Below are 25892 nucleotides of genomic sequence, written 5' to 3' on the forward strand. Positions count from 1 at the left end.
ACATCTGACATTAACAATAGATGTGAAACATATAAAATATTGAAACGGCGAATTTAAACCGAATTTCTTGTCCTTTTTTGTTATATTTTTGCTTTTCTATATGACATAAAAACAAAATGTTCATTTCAAAATAAATTTTTAAATACCCAAATAAACACCCAAAAAAGGTATTTACTGGGTATTTACCCAAGTTTTGTGTAAATACCGGGTAGAATCCCATCTATACCAATTGCGATACAAAATTGGTGAATGCCTGTGATGTCGAAAAAGACGCAGGGATATTTCAATTTCCACTATATGGAATTTTATTTCCATGTCAGATACCTATTTCTTATTTTGTGGGACATATTCCAAGGAGGGAGCTTGATAATAAACTGAACCATCTGAGTTTTAAATTAATACAAAATGTGGCATTTATGGTAAAATATCAGAGTTACACTATGTTTACATTTACGAAATCCACTCGATTTCAACTGTCAATTCCATTGCACAAACGTCAAATGAAATGCAGTCGATTTCAGAAGAGTTTTCATTTGAAGTATATTCAAAGGAATTGACAGTTGAAATCGAGTGGATTTCGTAAATGTAAACATAGTCTAAATGCAATAGGCGCTAAGTCCCAATTTACATTAGGCAAGTTTATTTGCGGCAAGTCTCTGTTTGTAGGAGAGACACGTAAGGCGAATGGAAATGGAAAAAAATTGCTCGTACCGGCAATTTTCATGCAATTTCTTTTATATTTGAAAACAAAACTTGTCGGAACAGACAAGTATAAACGCAATGAAAATGGTCTAATGTAAATTGGGACTAAGCTATCACAATTTTAATATTGTTACGAAGGTAACTGATAGGTTTAAGTAAATTTAGTTTAATTTCAGCATTTCAAATTGCTGTTTTGTAGTAATTTTTACCATTATAAGTATTCAAACACCAAAAAACAGTAAAACCGGCAAAAGTAGTAAAATTTGTAAACTGCTCCCATATGAATTGTATGGTGTCTGAAGTAAAGGAACGCTTTTCGAGTAAAAAGTGGTAAAACTTGAAGATTCTTGCACGTAAAGGAACAGAGCTACATATGTATTGTTGCGTGGGACTTATTAATTATTGATGGCGTCCCTTCTTTTTTTGTCGTGGAAGCAGCATCTCAATGATGTGTGGTTCGTGGCTGCCGGCAAGTAAAAAGTGGGCAAACCGGATATATTGAGCGGCCGGTTAAAATATGAAAAGGTGATGCCAACGTCAGGGATGATTTCCACTGTAGCAATTCTCTATCGTTGACGTATGGCAAATGCACCCCTGATAGTATTATGAGGTTTAGAAACAGATGATTAAAAGACATGTAAATAAATGTCGGAAAAACGAGGGAAAATTATGGAAAATCTGATTTTGGCGTCCTCGAGAAGCCGTATTTAAGCGAGGAAAGCGAAGAAAAACGCCATTATTTAATTGTGGTGTGCTTCCAAGGACAGATAACCTTTGTCCTTAATCCTTTAAAAAAATAGACAACCAAAAATTTTTGAATTGATTCTTTATTGGCACTCGTGTAACTTCTGTGTTTTTTATTTATGTTTGAAGTGTACAAATCAAAATGTGAGTTGTGTTACATGTTGATTAAATAGAAAAAAGGTAGTTACAACGTGTTTTGTGTTTTTCTTTAAGATTACACCAGACTATACAAAACCGGAAGATTAATTACTAAGAGGGCCCAAGTCCTAATACCCAGAAGCGGAAATCAATTAACAGGGTTCTGGGGTCTTCAAGGTGACGAATACGCCGGAGGCCACAGCCCTGAGAAATACCAGTTTTAACCTGAAAAGACAAGATAAATTCCCAATAAGTATACAACTAATGAGGTAACAAAGCAAAACTATTAATACCTACCAGAGTTGAATTCCCAGACGATCTGGAGTAAATTGAGTGTTGTTTTCTTTTGGATTTATGGGCATGATTGTCCTTTGATTTTTGAAGCCACCTGAAAAAAAATGAAAATTTAAAATTATTAATCTTTGAAGCTGACAATTTAAAATATATAACGTCATTGATTTTTGACTAAAGAAAAACCCACAAAAAAATTAATAAGTTAATGTAGATTTAAGTTTAAGTTAAATCGTGTTGTCCGTAGTTAGTTAAGTGTTTACATTGAATATTGTGAGGATTAGTAATGCCCAGGTTGTTCTAAGAAAATATCGTGAGTGTAGGGTTACCTTTGAAGGCTGCTAGATTTTGTTTGGTTATGAAAATGTTTGTGGGGACAATTATAAAGTGCCCAAAACCTTACTAAGCGAGCTCATTTAGTTAGGATTTTTAAGCTTTTAATCTTGTGCCTCGATTGGCAATTTTTCTAGTGGTAAAAAGGGGTAATCTGAGTCAGTGACTCACCTTTAATTAATTGAGCGGGTATTAGTGATCCCAAACTTGAATATGTGTTAGGTTTAAGTGAAATCATGACTATGTCAATAAATACATTTTTATGTTTAATAGTTTAAATTGAATATGTCTTGCTAAGTGTTTTTCTGTAAGAGAGGAAAATAGGGGTATGTTGATGTGAGGTAAGTGTGTGTGGAAATTGGGGCCCTTAAAAATTTGCTTTATCGTAAGGACAGGAAGAAAGGGTCAAGGCAGGGTGGGCAAAGTGGGGGAACTATAACACCAAGTTCCTTCATCATGGTTGTATGTAGTGTTGTGTCGTTTTGTTTTTTTTTGTTTTTATGTTGAGTCCCTCTTTCATTATTGTTCGACCCCTAGGGCTGATGGTGGCAGGGTTATGAATCCCCCTGGAAGTGATGCCCCGACTGAGCAGTTGGAACCCCACCATAGCGCCGCATTAGGCGGTATGTAACAATATGGCGCCCAAACCAAAAATGTTTGTCCTATCGTCCAAAAAAATCAAAGTGCAATACAACATCAGCACTGCCTAAATAAGAAAATATTTTTTTTAAATAGACGAAGGACATTAAATGTCGAATATGTGCAATAACACCTAAGCGCAATCCAATAGACCATAGGGTGAAATATTCCAAAACGTGATATCGCATTTTCTAATGTCTAACAGATATTGTATCCACAATTTTTATACAAAACTGTGATAATAGTGCAATATTTAGTTTAGGTTTTTTAGAAAATTAGGATGTCTCGTTCCATGTTATAGGGTCTATACAATAGCTCTTGTTCGTCGATTGTAACAAAGAATGTATTGTGTTTATGACCTGTCTTCTATGTTTCCGTGTTTTTGTTTATTTAATAATATTAAAGGCAATAGACGAGGGTTAACATTAGGAAAAGTACAATAACTGCTGTGACGTCGTCAGTCGCAGACTGTATTGTACGAAAATTCCCTTTACACAAGGACTTTTTTCCACAAAATAAGTAGAAAACTGCCTTGTTGTTACCCTTTGCATTAACTGTGTTCATTTTTTGTGTAAGTCCATTTTATCCATACAACATGATGACCGATTAGGACACTTCTAGAAATCTCAATTTATAATAAAAAAAATAAACCACACAATTGATCTCACAAGCAGCTGAAAATACCTCCTATTACCTCTCAGATGTGTATTTTGTGTTCGTAAAAAAAAAGAGAAAACAATTTTGTTTTGTCGTAGTGTGTAAACTAGAAACTAAACTTATAACAAACTATTATTATTTTTATCATATATCTGCTAACGACTAAGTATTTTAACAACTAGAAATAAGTAGCTCTAACCTGTGTTTAAAATTTTCCATTATTTTTTTTAACATTGACCTAAATTTCATTTCAATAATTGCATTCCTGAACTGGGATTAGAAATTCTAATGAACACACCTAAGTCAGCCAAAAGAAGAAGTAAAAGAAATCGTTCCTCAACATTTGATTTGAGTAGGTTTATTCTATCTCCAAAGAAAAAGTCAAAAAAGAAAACAATGCAAGACGCAAATGCAAATAGAGACCCATCAATACGGGATCTATCTGGTACCATAATAAACAGAGAAGCTTCCACTAGTGCTGAAGCAAGATTAGCCCAGAATACTCAATCCACTTTACCAACTAATACGTCAATGAATCAGTATGAGGTTAGTAATTTAGTGAAAAGTTTGGTCCAAGAAAGTTTAAAAAACGCCAGTACAGACATCCACAATTTAGTAAAAGATAGTGTGACCAAAGAGATGCAGCAGGTGTATGGCATCATTAATAAATTAAATGAGTCAATAACTAGATTGACTAGTAATGGTCCAACTTCTCAAAATACTAATCCTCAACCACAATCCAATGGGATTCATGCTCAAAATAATATAAATCATGGACATCAGTCACAATCGAATCCAAATCAATTACCTCAGCCAGGTTCGATGCCCAACATAGAACCTCAATCGTTAAACGATAACAACTCTGTACCTCAACCACAACCCCCACAACGGGATAATAACCAAAATTCAAACCACAGGAATAATGTACAGTCATATATTATGAATGTTCCTAGTGCACAAGGAATTAGAGTTGAAAGATTCGGAATAAATTTTTCAGGACGACCTAATACCCTCACTGTGGAGGATTTTATTTATCGCCTCGAATATTTCCAATCTCATTATGGACTCTCTTGGGAAGGAATATTAAATGAATTCCATATGCTTGTATCGGGTCCTGCGATCGAATGGTTTTGGTTGCAACAAAGAAATAATGCGATTTGGAATTGGGAGTCACTGAAATATGGGTTGCTAGAAAGATTTAAAACTAGGCGCACTTGTTTCGAGGAAATGAGGGACTTACTAGAAAGGAAACAATTACCCGGGGAATCAATAGATTCATTTTTCCATGACATCAATTTAATGCGTTCGAAATTGGAAAGGCCAGTTTCCGATTTCGAAATGATTTCCCTTGTCAAAAAGAATTTAAGAAAAAACCTTTCTAGTATTGTTTATTCCATGAATGTTTCTTCACTGGAACAACTGCGGGTTGAATGTTTGGAAATTGAAAGAACATTCTTCCGCCGCGACCCTGTTTCAATGCCCCCACCACCAGCTAACAAACCGATTAGAGTAAATGCCATTCAAGAAGAAGGAGAAACCAATATATTTCCTATGTTCGAAGAAGAAGAGGATGTAGTAGAGATATCAGCAATCAACAATCAGATTGTATGTTGGAATTGCCAGAACCCTGGTCACGTCTTTAGGGATTGCACTTCAAATCAAAGAGGCTATTTTTGCTTTAAATGCGGAAAACCAAACACGACTGCACCAAAGTGCATAAATTGTAGGTCGGGAAACGGGAGGAAGAACGCGGTTGCAGCGGGGAACCAGCGTTCCTCCGAACAACCCGCTGTTCCGAACCCCCAAACCAATTAAAAGAACCCAATGAAGACATCCACTATACTAAACTTCGACACTATCTGCCCTTAAATGTTAGGGAAGAGTATTACGCCAAAACAAGGGCAAAAATTTTCCAAAACGAGGAGATAGAAAACCCAAATGAAATATCCAACATTCAAATTAAAACTAAAGAACGTATTCTAAAAATGAGAAACAAGCAAAAGCAATACAAAACTTTAAAGAAATCTGTTTCGGAAGCTATTTTAAGATGCCATGGCAGAAAAGATCCAAGACCATATGCCACGGTGAAGATAGAAGGGAAGGAAATTGAAGGCCTTCTCGACTCTGGTGCTACTGTGAGTTTATTAGGGAAACATTGCAGAGAAGTCGTTGAAGAACTGGGAGTAGAAATAAAAACCTATCTATCAAATGTCAGCACTGCCTCAGGTCAGTTGCATAGAATTTTAGGTACCATTGTAGTTGACGTTGAATATCAGGGAAAAGTGGCTCAAATGACCTTAATATTATGCCCAGATCTAGAGCAGGAATTATATCTCGGTGCAGATTTTTGGAAATTATTCCAAATAGCTCCCGAGATATTTACTGTCGAAGAAGTCGATTTAGATTTACAACGAAAAATACATGGTTCATCAACCAATGAAGAAACGAAAATGCATGTCCTGACGAAGGAACAACAGGATAGACTAGCAGAAGTAATAAAAAAATTCCCTACTTTTGAAGAGAATGGACTAGGATGTACGAAATTAGAAAAGCATGCGATAAAGCTCGTCGAAGGTGCTAATCCGGTTAAGGATAGGCATTATCCCATGTCACCGGCGGTCCAAGATATAGTTTACCAGGAGATTGACAATATGCTGGCTTTGAAAGTGATAGAAGAAAGTGACTCCCCATGGAGTAACCGAACAACGGTGGTACGAAAACCTGGCAAAAATCGCTTTTGCTTAGACGCCAGGAAATTAAATGCATTGACTGTGAAAGATGCTTACCCATTGCAGAACATCGACGGCATCTTAAGTAGAATAGACCAAACCCACTTTATAAGCAGCGTCGACCTTAAATATGCCTTCTGGCAAGTGGAGCTGGAAGAGGAAGCGAAGCCGTACACAGCCTTCACGGTACCAGGTCGACCGCTGTACCAATTTAGGGTAATGCCGTTCGGGTTATGCAATGCGGCGCAGAGGCTTTGCAGGTTGATGGACAAGGTGATACCGGGAAGACTAAAGTCCAATGTGTTTATCTACCTTGACGACCTATTGATTATTGCAGACGATTTCGAACACCACATTAAATTACTGGGAGAAGTAGCCGAATGCTTGCAGAAAGCGAATTTGACCATCGGCCTTAAAAAATCATTGTTTTGCTTCAGAGAGCTAAGATATCTTGGTTTCATCATTGGAGATGGATGTTTAAAGACTGACCCAGAAAAGGTCAGCGCGATTCAAAAAATCCCTGTACCGAAAACTCCCAGAGAAGTACGAAGCTTCCTAGGAACCGCTGGGTGGTACAGGCGATTCATTAAAGATTTTGCCTCGATATCCGCCGCCCTCACTGACACATTGAAAAAGAGTCAAAAATTCGTAATCACTCCGAAAGCATTAGAATCATTCAACACCCTCAAACAAGCCTTGACATCTGCACCTGTCCTCCGGCACCCTGACTTCCGCCGAGAGTTCTTTATCCAATGCGATGCGTCGGACTATGGAGTCGGTGCAGTATTGTTTCAAAAAAACGACGATGGAGAGGAGAATCCCATCGCGTTTTACTCTCAAAAATTAAATGCGTGCCAAAAGAAATACTCAGTAACCGAGAAGGAATGTTTAGCGGCCGTGCTTGCAGTAAAACGTTTTCGTCCTTATGTGGAATTAATGCAATTCACAATTATTACTGACCACGCTAGTCTCAAGTGGCTAATGTCACTAAAAGACCTCAGCGGTAGACTGGCCCGATGGTCACTCCAACTTCAAACATATAACTTCTCGATTGAACACAGAAAAGGATCAGAAAATGTGGTTGCTGACACACTCTCTAGAATGCCCATCGATTCAAATGTCACCGTAGAAGAAGTAACTGATGAGAGTGAACTACTAGATTTCGAAACAACCGCATTTGAAGGTGAGGAGTATGTCGAATTACGAAACACCATATTTGAGAATGCCGAAGTACTTCCCGACTTAAAAGTTGAAGGCGACAAAATATTTATAAAAATGAAAAAAATCGACACAGATTTGGCTGAATGTGAGTGGAAAATGTGGATCCCACAAGAGATCACATATGCTCTAATAGAAAAGGCTCACGTCTACAATGATATCGTACACGAAGGAATCACAAAAACTATCAATCGGTTAAGAAGATTTTATTATTGGCCTAAGATGGTTTCCCAAGTGAGGCAGTTTGTGAGAAATTGCAGAACCTGCAAGGAAACCAAACCCTCAAACCAGAACATGAACCCAGAAATCGGAAACGAAGTGGTCACTGAAAGGCCATTTCAAAAATTGTACGTGGACTTTCTCGGGAAATATCCACGATCAAAGAAAGGAAACGCATATATTTTCATCGCAGTGGATCATTTCACTAAATTTACCTTTCTGCACGCGATGAGGGAAGCAACCGCACAAAATGTGGTACAGTTTATGGAAAGCCAGATTTTCAACATCTTCGGCGTCCCAGAAGTTATCCATAGTGATAACGGGAAACAGTTCGTGTCGAAAGCCTTCGAACAAATGGTCAACAACTACAAAATAAAACACATGACGACTGCATATTACTCCCCACAGTCGAACGCCTCCGAGCGTGTCAACCAGTCCGTGTTGGCAGCTATAAGAAGCTATGTTGAAAGTGATCACCGCGACTGGGATTTATATTTACCCGAAATCGAGAAAGCCCTTCGCACCTCTGTACATGCAGCCACCGGCGTGAATCCCTTTTTCGCCCTCTTTGGGTTTAATATGTTTTCAAGTGGCACCGATTATAAGTTGGCCAAAAAGCTACAATCACTAACAGACCACCAAATAGATCCATTAAACAGACATGACAAAATAGAACTTATGCGAGAAAAGATCAAAAACAATCTGCACAAGGCATATGAAACAAGTGCCAAACGTTATAATCAGAGAGCGCGGAAAGTTAGTTTAATACCAGGGCAAGAAGTGTATAGGCGTAATCATATGCTTTCAGACTTCAAGAACAACATAAACGCCAAATTTTGTAAAAAGTTTTTGAAATGTAGAGTTGTGAGGCCTATCGGGAACAACATGTTCGAATTAGAAACGCTGCAAGGTAAACCTTTAGGTAACTTCCACGCCAAAGATATTAAAATATAACAAAGTGCAATTATTCTGTGATATAGTAATATAAGTGCAATATAGGTTAAGAAAATGAATGTTTGTGAACGTCCATTTTTTTTGCCTTTTGCATTTACTTTTACTATTAGAATTATTGACATTGATAGATTATACACATATATTCCATTAGGCTAAGAAGTACCTAAGATTGCCCGGCTTTTTTGAGACTAACAGGGTGTGGGAGTTCCCCACGTTGGGATATGACAGGAACCTGGCATACCAACAATTCTCAAAACATAATACTCAGTGCGCTTTCAATAATTGTAATTGATTCAAATTAGCAAAAACCCATTTGATATACAGTATACCTGAAAAAAGAATCCTTCGAACCTCCCAGCCAGCTTATGCTTTACCCAAATTAATAATATCTTCCAAAATTTTAAATCATAAATGGTTGGTTTATTAGTATTTTTTTAAATATAGGGTAATAAAGTATAAGGATAGCATTATTTGCTTTAATAAGACGATATAACATATAGATGGAAATTATTAATTATTAATGGTATACGTAACGATAAATCAATATGAGGTTGAATGAGAGTTAAGAAAAGTTATCTGTCTGGCCATGTTTTTTTTTAGAAAAAAAAAATCAAATATTTTATTCTTAGCAGTGTGCTTCGGTTATCGTCACAAAAATCACTGTAGATATCCTTTTATATTCAATTAGTCCAATATAATTCATAATAGTATCCGGAGTAGCAATATTATAAATACACCCACGTCTGCTAATTAATATCCACAGAATTTTATTTAAATCTCTAGTACATCTGTTATGCGAATAGCCTTCAGCCACAAATTAATACAATAGACTCAATCACGTCTAGTAGCACATACAAATTTTAAAAAAAATCACCACTCACAAAATTTTTAACAGGCTATAGTTTTTATCGCATGCGAGAAAATGTTCACCGGCTCAGGTCTTAACCATTACAAATTCCCTCCAAATGTTTTCTCTATACCCTGAATCAGTTAACATTAATAAAAATCGCTGGTACTAAAATCACACAACGTCATTTTTAATATAGCATAGAATCCCGACACACACGGATAATGATCCAAAAAAATAGTTAAATCTAACGTAGTATATGCCGATTAATAAATAGGTCAAATTTAGAAGCAATATTTTTTTAATCAACAATCACCAGTAAGTAAATAAAAATAATAGCGTTATGAATAGAATAGGGCACAGAAGATAAAAACATATGGTAGCATAGAGTATATCGTTGGCAAGCCACGCACTTATTTTCAATGATAAACTACGAATCCACAAGTTTTATTCTTAATAGCCAAAATCTTTTGCGTTACTTTATTTTGTTTACATTCCACATTTCAAAACAGTCTAATATATTCACTAGTGCACCATTGTTTTTGTCTGCCATGCCAAATTCACAATAATAATAAAAAAAAAAAACAAAATGAAAAACTCACCCCAATATTAACGTCCTTTCATGATGGCAGGTAATACTCCATGAACAAATAATCAGCGTACACAATTCTGATGATCGGCATGTCAGGTATATTGACAACTTGTATGTCAGCCAAATAAACGGATAATTTTTGGTAGTGCATTTTTTCACTTCACTCATTTATAAATGTAATTCACTCCACAATAAATTGTCACAAAACACCTAAAAAAAGGAAATGAGAAGATATTACTAAAATGAAACTAAAATATTTCAATAAATTTTTAAAAATTGTAAAAGGGCGGTAGAAAAAAATATCCATGGCAATTTTAAAATATTCAACCATCTCATATTTGTATGGATGTAAAAAAAAAGTCATGTCAACACTTTTTGGTAGCCTTATTGGGCTATACTACACAAGAATCCACTGATAAAAACACACAAACACACATGTCTCATTTAGGTAGCCATGGTCACAATCCATAAGTTTTTTTGTAAACTGTAAACTTAATCAGTATTCTTATTGATGGCAATTTCTGACCCATAATAATCCATAATGCAATTTTTGGAAACACTTGATCATGCTTGTGTGTTTTTTTATGGAGAGTTTTAGCACACAACATAATTATTAGGTCACTTTTTAATATATTCGTCGTAGCCGATTATTACCATTGAGTACACAGGAGAGTTTTTGAGCACACAACACAATTATTGGGTCACTTTTTAGTATATTTGTCGCAGCCATGAGTAAAAATGAATATGATCTAAACACACAGGTACACAGGTATCTCCACTTTTAATTTTGTTTATCTTTCTCGTAATACACGACACTGATGATTGTTTTCAATGATAAAGGCACACACTTTCATGTCATAAAAACACCAATTAATACTAACCATGTATATTTTGGGGTAAGACACTGCGCTGCAGCTGGTGATGTCAGATGAAGAAAGATTTTATTGTCCACACACAATCCATGACGAAAAAAATGGTACCTGCCCAAAGTGTTTTGTAAACAATGTGGGTGAAATGCTCTGCAAACGGGTCCACACTAATAGTTGGAAACACATAAACAATGGCAAAAAATAAAGTAGAGACCTGAAAGGAAAAGAAATACAAAAAATTAGATAATAACCAAAACAAATCAGGCAATACACCATGCATCTAGACAAATAAACAAATGAAGTAACCTACCTGCTTTCTACACAGGCTACACTAGCGAGAGCATCCACAGGAAAAATTAAAATCCACTGCGCTGCCCAAGCTATCATAATTGTGGCAGGGTGTCCAGGTAGATCGTTCGGGTACATTCGGCTCAGTAAAACATGTCATCAGTAGTAAGGCTGCTAATGAAATATTCACCCCCTACAGCAAGAAGGTAACGATCAGTTTTGCATTACCCAAATTATCCATTATTCGGGGTAATAAGTTTTAAGTGGTGGGTGGGTGTAGGCATAAAATTAAAAAAACGAACGTCGATTAGCCAGCAGAATTCCACAGATTTAAATTCCTGAAAATAAACAGATAATTATTAAAATTTATCATTATCAGAACAAAGTAAAAAAAAAACTCACCAACTTCATTGTCTGTTCAATGGGATAACCGTAGAAAAATGTTTTTGTTTCCACTGTGTCGATGAGGAATGAAAAGACTCACACACGTTCAGGTAGACTTCCTTGTGTAATGATGTGTATGTATGTATGCATGGGTATCCAATTGAATGGGGTGAGACAGCAACAGCATGAATAAATGGCGGTGAATGATTTACCGGCACGTACATTCACACACACTCATACATGTATGTATGTGTAAAACCACGCTACAATTTTTTTTGTGCGTACGCACAAATCTACAAACGCCAAACATGTTTTTTCACAATGAGAAAAATCATGGTTATACCTGAAAAAAGGGAAAAACACGCTTTAAATGAATTTTCAGACAGGATTTTTTTTTACACGAACTTACCATCTATTGCAGATTCCAGCGTGTGTATGTCCATTCACTCCATGTGCCGACCATATTTGATGGGAAGATAGGAACCCATTCATCTCAATGTTTCATAGCCATCCGTTGTAAAAAGTTTTTATAAACACTTTATAAGTCCCGCACATCGTCATTTTCATCGAACACTTCGAAAATGTCGAAGTTTTGTTGCGTGGGACTTATTAATTATTGATGGCGTCCCTTCTTTTTTTGTCGTGGAAGCAGCATCTCAATGATGTGTGGTTCGTGGCTGCCGGCAAGTAAAAAGTGGGCAAACCGGATATATTGAGCGGCCGGTTAAAATATGAAAAGGTGATGCCAACGTCAGGGATGATTTCCACTGTAGCAATTCTCTATCGTTGACGTATGGCAAATGCACCCCTGATAGTATTATGAGGTTTAGAAACAGATGATTAAAAGACATGTAAATAAATGTCGGAAAAACGAGGGAAAATTATGGAAAATCTGATTTTGGCGTCCTCGAGAAGCCGTATTTAAGCGAGGAAAGCGAAGAAAAACGCCATTATTTAATTGTGGTGTGCTTCCAAGGACAGATAACCTTTGTCCTTAATCCTTTAAAAAAATAGACAACCAAAAATTTTTGAATTGATTCTTTATTGGCACTCGTGTAACTTCTGTGTTTTTTATTTATGTTTGAAGTGTACAAATCAAAATGTGAGTTGTGTTACATGTTGATTAAATAGAAAAAAGGTAGTTACAACGTGTTTTGTGTTTTTCTTTAAGATTACACCAGACTATACAAAACCGGAAGATTAATTACTAAGAGGGCCCAAGTCCTAATACCCAGAAGCGGAAATCAATTAACAGGGTTCTGGGGTCTTCAAGGTGACGAATACGCCGGAGGCCACAGCCCTGAGAAATACCAGTTTTAACCTGAAAAGACAAGATAAATTCCCAATAAGTATACAACTAATGAGGTAACAAAGCAAAACTATTAATACCTACCAGAGTTGAATTCCCAGACGATCTGGAGTAAATTGAGTGTTGTTTTCTTTTGGATTTATGGGCATGATTGTCCTTTGATTTTTGAAGCCACCTGAAAAAAAATGAAAATTTAAAATTATTAATCTTTGAAGCTGACAATTTAAAATATATAACGTCATTGATTTTTGACTAAAGAAAAACCCACAAAAAAATTAATAAGTTAATGTAGATTTAAGTTTAAGTTAAATCGTGTTGTCCGTAGTTAGTTAAGTGTTTACATTGAATATTGTGAGGATTAGTAATGCCCAGGTTGTTCTAAGAAAATATCGTGAGTGTAGGGTTACCTTTGAAGGCTGCTAGATTTTGTTTGGTTATGAAAATGTTTGTGGGGACAATTATAAAGTGCCCAAAACCTTACTAAGCGAGCTCATTTAGTTAGGATTTTTAAGCTTTTAATCTTGTGCCTCGATTGGCAATTTTTCTAGTGGTAAAAAGGGGTAATCTGAGTCAGTGACTCACCTTTAATTAATTGAGCGGGTATTAGTGATCCCAAACTTGAATATGTGTTAGGTTTAAGTGAAATCATGACTATGTCAATAAATACATTTTTATGTTTAATAGTTTAAATTGAATATGTCTTGCTAAGTGTTTTTCTGTAAGAGAGGAAAATAGGGGTATGTTGATGTGAGGTAAGTGTGTGTGGAAATTGGGGCCCTTAAAAATTTGCTTTATCGTAAGGACAGGAAGAAAGGGTCAAGGCAGGGTGGGCAAAGTGGGGGAACTATAACACCAAGTTCCTTCATCATGGTTGTATGTAGTGTTGTGTCGTTTTGTTTTTTTTTGTTTTTATGTTGAGTCCCTCTTTCATTATTGTTCGACCCCTAGGGCTGATGGTGGCAGGGTTATGAATCCCCCTGGAAGTGATGCCCCGACTGAGCAGTTGGAACCCCACCATAGCGCCGCATTAGGCGGTATGTAACAGTATAATATTAAACACATTGTCAGTTTTGAATGACAACTTTGCTCAAATAATCGGTTGCTTGCTAAAATATTTTGTGGTTGTTGTACGGTTGGACAGTTATCCATAATTGCGAAAAATCGTCATTCATGCCCGTAATTTTTACGCGTAGTTATCTATGAGTTCATAGATATCTCCCGTGTAATACCCCGGTTACCCTTAACGGGATTAACCCAGTGCGTTTGGATTTCAAATGTCAATTCCATAGCGAAAACGTCAAATAAATCCTCTCGAAGTGGGTTAACCCGGCAAAAAACTCTAGTGTAACCGTACTATAAGGGTCTACTCATGAAAATTGAAACTTGAAATTTGTTACCATAAATTACTTCTCCTCATCACAAACGTGTAATAAATAGGACCTACGACAGCACTGAATGCTTTATATTTACATTTTTTCAAATTCGTTATACTTTTGAGGATTTTCAAAATGTATTTATGTTTTTCTTGAGAAAATTTTTAGAACGACCCTATTATTCCATATTTTCTTTGACATTCAATTTTCAATAACAACAATGTTGTTTTTGTAAATTTGTTGTAATTCATACATCTACGTCCCGGTCCACACTATCGTGAATTTCATTACTCTTATGTAACACGCTGAAACTTTCATACGAAACTTTCCCATTATTTTGGCGTTCTTAGGTCGAGTTCCCCATTACAGTAATTTCATAAAATTACTTTTGTATGGAACTCGATCTATGAACGCCAAAATAATGGGAAAGTTTCGTATGAAAGTTTTAGCGTGTAACAAAGGAGTTAAAAAATTTCATGAAATTAGGCGTTCTTAAATCGAATTCCCCACTACAGCAATTTTATGATTTTACTCTACTATGGAAGTCGATCTAGAGACGCATAATTTCATGCAATTTTTTCAATGAAATCACTCTTGTGTGGACCGGGACTACCTTATATAAAAGTGTCTTTTACAGAAGAACCAATTTTTTTATTAACCGAGGTTGGCAACTCCTTATTTTATTCTTGCCAATTTTTCCACACACCAAACAATCAATAACAAATCGAATTTTGTATCCCTATCGAACTATAGATCCATATAGGATTTTCTAAACAAGCGGGGCATTTGTTTGACAATCGTGTTTGTATGCAAAAAATAAATTCAGAGGAGTTATTAAAGATAAAACTACGAATTTGTGTTGAAAAGCATCAATAGTTCTTTAAAAGAGAGCAGCAAAATGAGTGCAGGTAACATGTTATATGGTGGTGATGAAATTGGAGCATTAGTCTTTGATCCTGGACATCATTCGTTGAGAGTGGGTTATGCTCAAGAAGATACACCAAAAGCCGAAATACCCTCCGTTGTGGGAGTGGGACCCAGTGCTCCGGATACTAATATGGATTTGGAGACGAAAACAGATAATAATGTAACACAAAATAGTAAGTTAATAGTTTATAGAATGAGTCCCTGCGAAGAAGAAATACACGCTGTTTTTTGTTTCTCTTGCAGACACCTCACACAAATATTATGTGGATACAACCTATATCAATGTACCACGATCTCAGATGGAAATTCAAACATATATGAAAGATGGCATGATCGATAATTGGGAATTGTTTGAAAAGGTGATAGACTATGCCTATGCCAAGGTCATACAATCTGAGCCAGAATATCATCCAGTATTGTTTTCCGAAGCATCGTGGAATGTACGCAATAATCGAGAAAAGCTGACAGAGTTGATGTTTGAAAAGTACAATGTTCCAGCATTCTTTTTGGTAAAAAATGCAGTATTAGCTGCTTTTGCTAGTGGTCGTGCCACTGCCTTAGTCGTGGATAGTGGTGCAACGCATACATCTGCCGTCCCCGTACATGAAGGCTATGTACTGTCACAAGCCGTTGTTAAATCACCACTCGGTGGTGATTATCTATCCATGCAATGTCGCCAACATTTGGAAAAAATTGGCATAGATTTAACACCAGCTTATCACATCGCTTCTAAAGATGTGGTCAAAGAAAGAGATAACCCGCGCTTTACAACACGTAAGGTGCCAGAGAATCTAACACAATCATGGCAAAATTATATGCAAAAATTGCTATTGCAAGATTTTCAAATGAATATTCTGCAAGTTTTGGAAAATCCATATGATGAACGGGTGGCTTCGCAAATTCCCACTGTGCACTATGAATTTCCAACAGGTTATCATCAAGAATTTGGTTCAGAACGTTTTAAGCTGGCCGAAAGTCTGTTCGACCATGCTCCATTGGGTGCTGGGCAGCTGGCATCAACAAGTGTGGGAATGTGTGATGCTGATGTACGTCTATCGCTGTATGGTTCTGTGGTGGTGACAGGTAAGTTGATTTACATTACATATTTTATGTTTAAATACTGTTCACTTAATTTGAATACCGTATGCCTTTAAGTTGTATCCGAGTTTGATGTGACAACGTTCTGTCAAGTCAGTAGTTAATTAATCTGTTGCGAAAAGCCCAAACGATACAATATGCAACCTACTTTAGGTATTCTCTAGGACCGTTAGTTCAGATACAATATGCGACCTACTTTAGGTATTCTCTAGGACCGTTAGTTCAGATTTCTAGGCCTATGACATATGCCCTGATTACAACGATATACATTTTGAAGAAATTTTTCGAAGTTCCCTAAGTATTCAACCTACGAAAACTTATAATTTTTAAAATGAATTTTATTCAGGTAGCCGGTTTTGGACTCTGACCAAAGGTGAAAGTCTTAAAACTCCAACCGAAGGCCAGAAGTGTGAACTTCCGCAACAAAAAATGTATATCGTTGTAAACGGGGTCCCACGGACTACCAACAGTACATATGACAAGGTGATCCGCAATGTGGCCTTAAACTTGAATTGTTCCCTTGAAGTTTTTCAAGGCCTTACTTTTTTATTTAAGGCATCATATTCTTACTAGAAGTGTCCCATATACCCTATGAAATGCTTTTTGTGTGTTATTAAAACCTTAAAGTTTTACACTGGAATTATTTTTTTATATAAATCTCTTTTTTCTTTTAGGTGGCAACACATTATTGCAAGGCTTTCCAGAACGATTAAATCGCGACCTACAATTGCGTGCTCCATCCAATACCCGACTGAAAATGATATCGGCCAACGGCAGTGTTGAAAGGCGATTTGGTGCCTGGATAGGAGGTTCGATATTGGCTTCCATTGGTACATTCCAACAAATGTGGATATCATCTCAGGAATATGAAGAATCGGGAAAAAGTCAAGTTGAAAGGAAATGTCCTTAAAATGCTCAACAAAATAGATTAAGAACAGATAACGTGTACGACAAAAAATCATATGAAGAGGGGAAGATTTTTTTATAAATTAAGGAAGACAAATAAAAAGGGGATTACAAACACACAATACATATTTTCTTTCTTTGGTTACATAAGCAATTTTGCACGAGTATCGCCTATCTCTCTCTCATACCAAATTTTGTTTTAAGCTGGACTATAACCTCATGTCTATCGTCAAGAGAAAGAGTGGATTCACATGTAGGAAATACTAAGGAAGTGTTAACCAACATTACTCAGGTTGAAAATATGTGATGCTGCCTTCTGGAGAGTAACAATTGTTCTTTATTATTTAAAAATAAATGCATTTTTTATTTTGTAAAAAAGAAAACAAAAACAATTCTACTGGGCACGTGAGATTAAATGTAGTAGAATGAATGTGGCCGTCTAAATTTCCTCCTGTTCTTATTTACCTCCCATGGTATTGTTAACAACACATTGCTATAAAAAAATATGAATTTGATTAAAAACAATAAAACCTATTCTTAAAAATTTCAATTGTCACAAACCTTAGCCTCTGCAATAGCCTCTGTCCAATCTTCGGCAGCAACTTTGACAACAGCCTTCACCAATATTTGTTTTACTTTTTCAACATTCTCTGAAAATGTTTTCAAAACATCTTGAACATTGACACTTTCACAACCTTCACGCCAGCAATCATAGTCGGTGGCAATGGCCACAGCAGCATACATTAAACCAGCCTCTTTGGCCAATACGACTTCGGGACATGTTGTCATGTTGACAAGATCACCACCCCATTGACGGAACATATTACTTTCGGCACGCGAAGAAAATCTGGGACCCTCAATTGTCACCATTGTGGCCTTGTCATGGACATTAAATTCCAATTCTTGAACAGTTTTCAATAGAATTTGTCTACAACGTTCATTAAATGCTGGATACATGGGTAAATGACAAACACCTTGAGGACTTTCCGACCCACCATCATGGAATGTCTGACATCTCTTTGTGGTACGATCAATAAAATCGTTGGGTATTACCAATGTACCTGGTTTAATTTCTTCACGCAATGACCCGCATGCGGTTGACACAAGCAGATGTGTACATCCTGCCTGTTTTAAAGCCCATACATTGGCACGGTAATTAACATTTGATGGCATAATATTGTGTTTACGGCCATGGCGGGCCAGCAGGACACATTTAACACCTTGAATTTCACCTTCTATCAGGACATCTGAGGGATTACCATAAGGTGTGCTAACAGTTGTTTTACGACGATTCTCCAAAATATCAGGATCATCTAAACCTGAGCCACCAATTATGCCTATCTGCAATAGAAGGGTGGTACAATAATTAAACAATGTTTACAAATATAGTGAGAAGAACTTTTGTTGATTATTTTTAAGCACAAAGGAGGCTGACTTCCGTATCGTCAATTGCAGTGTGCTGTTTAAACTTCGTCAAAATATTTCAGTTGCACACTCATACATTGTTCCTCGAAAATGCAACTAAATGTATCAGGAAGTCAGCCGGACTCTGTGCATATCGGAGAAAATTACAGTAATAGTGGATTTCATGAGTCTGAAGACTATTTTCTTCGTGACATGATCAATAACAGATCAATAGTTTTAACAACTGTAGTTAGAGGGAGGATAAGCTTTTCTATTGCACCAGTATATAAATAATGTATGGGGATATCCTTCATGTGTACATACCGCCGATGAATAGCTGTGCTTAATGTTATAAAAGGGCAATAAAGGTGGTGCAAGGGGACTTCAATGCCCATCATGAGCTTTTAGCATTCCATCCTAGGCAATGACCTGAAGGGTATAGCGCTAACCGAGCAAATTGATAACTCCAAATTTGCACAGATCGCCAGACATAGCTTTTGTGGTCTGATTAATGACGTGTACTGACAACTCGTTATTTCCCTTGCCCAGACCATCTTCCGGTCATCTGAACTATATATCCGATTGGCAAGTGTTTGGAGAATTTACCTACCACTGCTTCAGAGAGTTGTCCAGGGGGTTACTCTCTATTGCGAAGCGTTAGAAAAATTAAATGCGTCTCTAATACGTTTTAGTATCTCCTTTCGCCATTATTTTCGTTCCTTTTTTCCTTTCTGGCACCGCCGCAATTTGTAATACAAAAGCATATGTCAAAATCGTGTGTTAACGCAAATATTTTGCGCTAAAATACCAAAAGCAAACGCATCGCAATACAGAGTAACACCCCAGATCTTCGGGTAGCTGACAGAATTTTCAGGTACATCGTCTTACAGCCGCACGCTACAGTCCTGCTGATTGAATATCCGAAATAAGACCAAATTTCCCAGCAGAGGCGCCACAAAAGTTACAGAGCTTACTCTTGAAGTCAACAGGCTAGGAGGCGAACATAAGCGGAAAAAGTGGATAGACCACTTAAAGCAATGCAACATTGGTACAGGATTAAGTAAATTTCAACTGCTTGACAGTGACAGATCCACAGATCAGTGGTAATGCTTAAGTAACTGGATGAACATTGACACTTTCACAACCTTCACGCCAGCAATCATAGTCGGTGGCAATGGCCACAGCAGCATACATTAAACCAGCCTCTTTGGCCAATACGACTTCGGGACATGTTGTCATGTTGACAAGATCACCACCCCATTGACGGAACATATTACTTTCGGCACGCGAAGAAAATCTGGGACCCTCAATTGTCACCATTGTAGCCTTGTCATGGACGTTAAATTCCAATTCTTGAATAGTTTTCAATAGAATTTGCCTACAACGTTCATTAAATGCTGGATACATGGGTAAATGACAAACACCTTGAGGACTTTCCGACCCACCATCATGGAATGTCTGACATCTCTTTGTGGTACGATCAATAAAATCGTTGAGTATTACCAATGTACCTGGTTTAATTTCTTCACGCAATGACCCGCATGCGGTTGACACAAGCAGATGTGTACATCCTGCCTGTTTTAAAGCCCATACATTGGCACGATAATTAACATTTGATGGCATAATATTGTGTTTACGGCCATGGCGGGCCAGCAGGACACAGTTAACACCTTGAATTTCACCTTCTATCAGGACATCTGAGGGATTACCATAAGGTGTGCTAACAGTTGTTTTACGACGATTCTCCAAAATATCAGGATCATCTAAACCTGAGCCACCAATGATGCCTATCTGTAATAGAAGGGTGGTACAATAATTAAACAATGTTTACAAATATAGTGAGAAGAACTTTTGTTGATTATTTTTAAGCACAAAGGAGGCTGACTTCCGTGTCGTCAATTGCATTGTGCTGTTTAAACTTCGTCAAAATATTTCAGTTGCACACTCATACATTGTTCCTCGAAAATGCAACTAAATGTATCAGGAAGTCAGCCGGACTCTGTGCATATCGGAGAAAATTACAGTAATAGTGGATTTCATGAGTCTGAAGACTATTTTCTTCGTGACATGATCAATAACAGATCAATAGTTTTAACAACTGTAGTTAGAGGGAGGATAAGCTTTTCTATTGCACCAGTATATAAATAATGTATGGGGATATCCTTCATGTGTACATACCGCCGATGAATAGCTGTGCTTAATGTTATAAAAGGGCAATAAAGGTGGTGCAAGGGGACTTCAATGCCCATCATGAGCTTTTAGCATTCCATCCTAGGCAATGACCTGAAGGGTATAGCGCTAACCGAGCAAATTGATAACTCCAAATTTGCACAGATCGCCAGACATAGCTTTTGTGGTCTGATTAATGACGTGTACTGACAACTCGTTATTTCCCTTGCCCAGACCATCTTCCGGTCATCTGAACTATATATCCGATTGGCAAGTGTTTGGAGAATTTACCTACCACTGCTTCAGAGAGTTGTCCAGGGGGTTACTCTCTATTGCGAAGCGTTAGAAAAATTAAATGCGTCTCTAATACGTTTTAGTATCTCCTTTCGCCATTATTTTCGTTCCTTTTTTCCTTTCTGGCACCGCCGCAATTTGTAATACAAAAGCATATGTCAAAATCGTGTGTTAACGCAAATATTTTGCGCTAAAATACCAAAAGCAAACGCATCGCAATACAGAGTAACACCCCAGATCTTCGGGTAGCTGACAGAATTTTCAGGTACATCGTCTTACAGCCGCACGCTACAGTCCTGCTGATTGAATATCCGAAATAAGACCAAATTTCCCAGCAGAGGCGCCACAAAAGTTACAGAGCTTACTCTTGAAGTCAACAGGCTAGGAGGCGAACATAAGCGGAAAAAGTGGATAGACCACTTAAAGCAATGCAACATTGGTACAGGATTAAGTAAATTTCAACTGCTTGACAGTGACAGATCCACAGATCAGTGGTAATGCTTAAGTAACTGGATGAACCCGGCATTCATTATTTAACAAGTGTCCAAAACCCTGGAAAGTTGGCAGAGTGTTCCCGGTACTGAAGTCAGGCAACGATGGCAGCAAAGGTCAATCGAGAAACTACTCCTTGCCATGATGAGAAGTAGTTTCGAAATTGCCCAACATGGATTCCGGAAAATGCACAGCACCAAAACGCAATATCCACATACAAAGTCCAGGTTTGAGCCAGGACTGTTATGGTTGCTCTTGACCTATCGAAGCTTCGATATCGTCAACCATGCCAAGCTGTTTGAGAATATAGAGATAACTGCTCTCCAGCCGTGTTTGAAACGTTGTATAATCAACTTTCGTGTGTATGTCACTTGTTTGCAGAATTCAGAAATAAGAAGTCCAAGACCCGTGGAATGAATCAGGCAGTTCTGAGATACCACAACCACCAGATGACAAAGAGATCGTAATTCATGCGGATGATTGCACGATCGTGACGTTAGGTCCTATCGTGTTTGGTTGAACGTCTTCTTCAGCTCTTCCCTCTGATGTATATGAAAATATCCGCCGCTAAATACACTGCCACACTTTTCACCACCTGGACGGTTGAAATGAGGCTCCCCCTCAACAATACATGCTCAAAAGTAGGATCAATACCCTCAAGTTACCGGCCGCACTTGGGTCTCTGGCGAAGATACCTTGTTGACCTCTTATAAAGCAATAAGCCGGTCTGTTTTAAGTTATGCGGCGCCAGGGTAGTATGTAAATGTTAGCTCTACATAGCGGAAGAATATTCAAACCTGCCGAATGCCGCCCTGAGGACAGTAACAAGGTGCTCACCGTGACACCAGTGGGCCATCTTCGTGGGAAGGCGAAGATTTTACCGGTTCACCAACTAAACAAGATGTTGTAAACGGATCTTGATGATATATATACTAATATAGCCCTTGTGGCCCTGATTATAAAGACATGCATTTTGTCTTCCACAAGTCCATGCTTCAGGAAATATGTGCCTTCAAAGTTCCGCAAATACCAATGACATTCTCGAGAAAGGGGACAAAATTTTCTTTTAAATTATATTTTTTCAAAATAGCCGGCCTCGGCCGGGGAATTTAAGACTTTCTCCTATGGACAGGTGCATATCTCGGGAATGGAAACAAAATTTTATTTTAAATTGTAAATTTTTCTAAGTAGTCGGTCTTGAAACTATAGCATTTTTGGAATTTCGGAGGCCCATATCTCGGGAAGGGAAGTATGGACTTGTGCAAGACAAAATGTATATCATTATACTTAGGGCCACAAGGACTATCTGTGGTATATATATATATCATCAAGATCCGGGACCGGGCCCTAAACTCTACTTATGCCTTTTTCTAAAATGTCTATATTTAGCATACATCACTTTCCCGGTTGGGCTCATGTATGTTTATCTTTTGCCGGCAGTCGGCATCATACATATCTCATCGTAATCTCCACCTGCCCATCAAATTCCACAAATAAACTTACCTTGACTTGTTGTGCTGTCATTTCCGCTATCACTTCTGTTTCCAAACTCTTTGAGACACAAAATTCAATTGAATCGTGATTACTTAGATGTAATCACCCTCGAAATTTTCCAAAAAATATAAACCTTTCACAAGCAAAAGTTCACAAATGATAACCTATTACAGAGTTGCCAATGTTTACATTTTTGTAAAAAGAAATTGATGGCAATAATTTTTTTATTAACACCAACTTTAAAAAAAAGCGCACCATGTTTTTCAAAATGTGGCAACATTTGTTTGAGTGGACAATTTGTTTTGATTCCTCTATTTTATCATTTATTGTCATTATCATCTATTTTTAAATACAAGACAACAAAGCAGAAGAAGCCCGATATTAATTGTTTATATCACCCTCTATCATTCTTTTTTATACTATAGTCCCTGTCCTCGACTAGGCGTTGCGGTATCCTGGTCTGTTGGATGCTAGACTGCTCGATCTCAACAAACTATAAAGCTGTCCTGGATGTCGGTTTGGCCATACTACGATTTATACACTAGAAGCTAGATTGATCTCAACCAGGTCTTCGTGAGTCAATAACGTTTTTTAATTGTTTATAATTTTAAAAGTTTTTTTACATTGGTCGTTAATTTAATGTTTATATTTGATGTTTTGTAAGCGCATTCATTTTGTTTTATTGTACTACTCAACAGCTGCTGGAATCAGTCCATTGGTCTTGTCTACGTTATATCTTGTCATCATACTGGAGTGGAGTGTTAACCTTGAGTTTTGAATTCTGAGGATCGCCACTGCATTCTCTCTTCGAAGTGAAGAAATCTTTTTATAATCCAAAAAAAAAAAAAATATCTGCCTCGAAGAAGCCCACCATTTTTTTTATTTCTACCTTCAACAACTTAATAAAAACAGTCCTTCAAGTATGGTTGGTGGCGATGGTGGTCGTGGCATTCAAGTTCTGAATATTTCCAACGTCAACGCACAAGGAAAAACCGTACTCAACGATGGTAAACTCTTGGAATTAATACAACAATATCCCTTCATCTACAATCCTCGAGTGCGTTCCTACGGAGATGATGACTATACAATGTGGGCGTGGAAACGTATCAATGCCGCTTTTAATCGCAGTTATGAAAATGACCCCTTTGCAGCGTTTTCAATATCCGATTTAATGAGTCGCTGGCAAGTCCTGAAACCATTGATACAATGTCTCAGCAAGGCATACGATTTACAGGCCGTACCCAGCTCTTTACGACAATCAGTATTACACATCAATGCAGAATTAGAAGATCCACGATCGAATTGTAATCAAAAAACCAATACACCTGTACAGAAACTTTTACAGGATAATATGTCGGAAATTGCAAAATTACCTCTTGAACAGCGATTGGCGTTGGAAAAAGAAGTTCTCGATTTGCTGTTAAATGCTGAACTGGATGGTAAACAGATAAAAAAATTGGATGCCCAAGAAAAGAGACAAGCCAACCAAGAGGCTGATGACTTACTGAAAGATATCGGATTTAATCAAGTTTTCGACAGAGCATGGAGACAAAAGAAAATAATAGGCGGAGCTGGTGGTAACAATAACAAGAGACCTTATGCAAAGTTAGTTCCATTGTCGGAGGCTCACAAGCACATACGACCATGTTATGTAAACGTAAAACGCATGAATTTAGAAGATTATTTGCCCTTGGCTCAAATCAAGAAATTTTATAGTCAAAGATTGTTGTGACGAGTGTAGAAATGCACTTGCTTTAATCCACGACACTTTCCTTTCTATTCATAAATATTATTTTTACAAGTTATTAAGTTACTTATAAGTAATAACACAATTAAATGAAGGAATGAATCTAAATTTTAATACAATTTTATTATAGAAAAAGTTATTATTAACTGGGTCAACCATGAGGTAACTTAAACAGGTTTATTTGTGCGATTTGAGTAGATTCTAAACAAATTTACTTAAATCACCCCTCCTACTGCATTATCTACTTTAAAGGGTCGATTATGGATATCAACTGAACTGTAGTTGCGTTGCCAGAATAGAAAATCATGCAATTAAAATAAGTTAAACGACAGCAATTTTTGAAAAATTCATTCAATATCGGTGTTTGTACAAAGTTTGTGGGAAATACTAAGATTTTTCGTAAACTCCCTTCAGTTTTGCAAGGGAGATTTTTTTTGGGGAAAACACATGTTTGAGAGCGTTCATGATATCTACTTTTTCTCCATCGGATTTTTTTTTTTGTGATAGCAAAGAAGGGAAAAGAGAGAAATTCCGCGCGGAATTTTCATTCATGATTGGGCTGTATAACTTTTGTGTAAAACTTGCTCTGATATTTTTTCTGATTTATTCAAATCAAAACAAAAAACGCTCCACTACATCATGACATGACTCCCGTCGCAATACGGAATCGACCCATAAATTGCTTTATTGTAAAGGCATGGGACGTGGGCGATAATAAATCCTATGCAGCATCAATGTTGATTTAGCTTATTTTTGAGGTGACATTTTTGCAGAGCATTTAGAAGCTGAAAAACGTCATCTTGCGGTACTTTTATAGCGGCTCTTAAAATAAAGGACGAAAAGGACATTGAAGGAAGCGAAGACTGAAGACATGCCATCTCAAAAATAAGCTAAATCAACAGTGAACAAAGATATAACGTTAATTCCTGATGGCCTACATGGTCTCCGGCAAAAACTTCATCACGCCATAACGAAGAAGTTCGACTCACGGCGAATCTGTCCTTCGGGGTTCTTAATATATTCACCAAGGGCTTTCATCTCCAAAAGGAATTATCTCTGCCCCAAAATGTGTGTT

The 25892-nt window shown here is 37.2% G+C and overlaps 5 protein-coding genes and 1 long non-coding RNA gene across 7 annotated transcripts; 3 read left to right on the forward strand and 3 right to left on the reverse strand.

Moving 5' to 3' along the window:
- Nucleotides 1–1513: 1513 nt before the first annotated feature.
- Nucleotides 1514–12304, reverse strand: LOC141404954 (uncharacterized). The gene is made up of 7 exons (XM_073988809.1): nt 12014–12304; nt 11623–11947; nt 11243–11558; nt 10945–11146; nt 10074–10273; nt 1882–1972; nt 1514–1809 (listed from the first exon to the last, which is right to left on the reverse strand). Exons 5-7 carry the CDS (start codon nt 10229–10231, stop codon nt 1696–1698), a joined length of 363 nt encoding a protein of 120 aa, XP_073844910.1. The 5' UTR covers nt 10232–10273; nt 10945–11146; nt 11243–11558; nt 11623–11947; nt 12014–12304; the 3' UTR covers nt 1514–1695.
- A 149-nt stretch (nt 12305–12453) lies between these two features.
- LOC141404955 (uncharacterized) lies at nt 12454–13608 on the forward strand. The gene is made up of 2 exons (XR_012413114.1): nt 12454–12706; nt 12776–13608. It is a non-coding gene; the product is annotated as an uncharacterized lncRNA (long non-coding RNA).
- A 1413-nt stretch (nt 13609–15021) lies between these two features.
- On the forward strand, nt 15022–17336 carry Bap55 (Brahma associated protein 55kD). Of its 2 annotated transcripts, none has more exons than XM_073957457.1 (3): nt 15022–15386; nt 15457–16296; nt 16986–17336. In XM_073957457.1, the coding sequence occupies exons 1-3, from the start codon at nt 15185–15187 to the stop codon at nt 17219–17221; spliced, it is 1278 nt and encodes a 425-aa protein (XP_073813558.1). In that variant the 5' UTR covers nt 15022–15184; the 3' UTR covers nt 17222–17336. The 2 variants fall into 2 exon arrangements, 1 of the variants encoding a protein (XP_073813558.1); XR_012408583.1 differs by having other exon boundaries at nt 15049–15386; nt 15457–16464; nt 16513–17336.
- A 181-nt stretch (nt 17337–17517) lies between these two features.
- Mtap (Methylthioadenosine phosphorylase) lies at nt 17518–23218 on the reverse strand. The gene is made up of 3 exons (XM_073957458.1): nt 23080–23218; nt 17779–18558; nt 17518–17710 (listed from the first exon to the last, which is right to left on the reverse strand). Exons 1-3 carry the CDS (start codon nt 23098–23100, stop codon nt 17675–17677), a joined length of 837 nt encoding a protein of 278 aa, XP_073813559.1. The 5' UTR covers nt 23101–23218; the 3' UTR covers nt 17518–17674.
- On the reverse strand, nt 19717–23197 carry LOC141387573 (S-methyl-5'-thioadenosine phosphorylase-like). Its single transcript, XM_073957460.1, has 2 exons — nt 23080–23197; nt 19717–20412 (listed from the first exon to the last, which is right to left on the reverse strand). The coding sequence occupies exons 1-2, from the start codon at nt 23098–23100 to the stop codon at nt 19732–19734; spliced, it is 702 nt and encodes a 233-aa protein (XP_073813561.1). The 5' UTR covers nt 23101–23197; the 3' UTR covers nt 19717–19731.
- Nucleotides 23219–23335: 117 nt separating the features above from the next.
- Lhr (Lethal hybrid rescue) lies at nt 23336–24925 on the forward strand. The gene is made up of 2 exons (XM_073957459.1): nt 23336–23643; nt 23769–24925. The coding sequence occupies exon 2, from the start codon at nt 23993–23995 to the stop codon at nt 24800–24802; it is 810 nt and encodes a 269-aa protein (XP_073813560.1). The 5' UTR covers nt 23336–23643; nt 23769–23992; the 3' UTR covers nt 24803–24925.
- The last annotated feature ends 967 nt before the right edge of the window (nt 24926–25892 follow it).

This window comes from Musca autumnalis, unplaced genomic scaffold (assembly GCF_047663935.1).
Source record: "Musca autumnalis isolate F117 unplaced genomic scaffold, ASM4766393v1 scaffold_5, whole genome shotgun sequence".
Taxonomy (NCBI): domain Eukaryota; kingdom Metazoa; phylum Arthropoda; class Insecta; order Diptera; family Muscidae; genus Musca; species Musca autumnalis.

What these genes read in the sequence shown, in the direction of transcription:
- LOC141387573 (XM_073957460.1), bottom strand. Translation starts at nt 23,100, where the DNA reads ATGACAGCACAACAAGTCAAG. An exon ending in TGACAGCACAACAAGTCAAG is followed by an intron (nt 20,413 to 23,079) that starts GTAAGTTTATTT and finishes CTTCTATTACAG; the next exon opens with ATAGGCATCATTGGTGGCTC.
- Lhr (XM_073957459.1), top strand. Translation starts at nt 23,993, where the DNA reads ATGGTTGGTGGCGATGGTGGTCGTGGCATTCAAGTTCTGAATATTTCC.
- Bap55 (XM_073957457.1), top strand. Translation starts at nt 15,185, where the DNA reads ATGAGTGCAGGTAACATGTTATATGGTGGTGATGAAATTGGAGCATTA. An exon ending in TAATAATGTAACACAAAATA is followed by an intron (nt 15,387 to 15,456) that starts GTAAGTTAATAG and finishes TTTCTCTTGCAG; the next exon opens with ACACCTCACACAAATATTAT. An exon ending in TGGTTCTGTGGTGGTGACAG is followed by an intron (nt 16,297 to 16,985) that starts GTAAGTTGATTT and finishes TTTTTCTTTTAG; the next exon opens with GTGGCAACACATTATTGCAA.
- Mtap (XM_073957458.1), bottom strand. Translation starts at nt 23,100, where the DNA reads ATGACAGCACAACAAGTCAAG. An exon ending in TGACAGCACAACAAGTCAAG is followed by an intron (nt 18,559 to 23,079) that starts GTAAGTTTATTT and finishes CTTCTATTGCAG; the next exon opens with ATAGGCATAATTGGTGGCTC. An exon ending in AGGCTATTGCAGAGGCTAAG is followed by an intron (nt 17,711 to 17,778) that starts GTTTGTGACAAT and finishes ATTTTTTTATAG; the next exon opens with CAATGTGTTGTTAACAATAC.
- LOC141404954 (XM_073988809.1), bottom strand. Translation starts at nt 10,231, where the DNA reads ATGAGTGAAGTGAAAAAATGCACTACCAAAAATTATCCGTTTATTTGG. An exon ending in GAAAGGACGTTAATATTGGG is followed by an intron (nt 1,973 to 10,073) that starts GTGAGTTTTTCA and finishes ATTTTTTTTCAG; the next exon opens with GTGGCTTCAAAAATCAAAGG. An exon ending in CGTCTGGGAATTCAACTCTG is followed by an intron (nt 1,810 to 1,881) that starts GTAGGTATTAAT and finishes TTGTCTTTTCAG; the next exon opens with GTTAAAACTGGTATTTCTCA.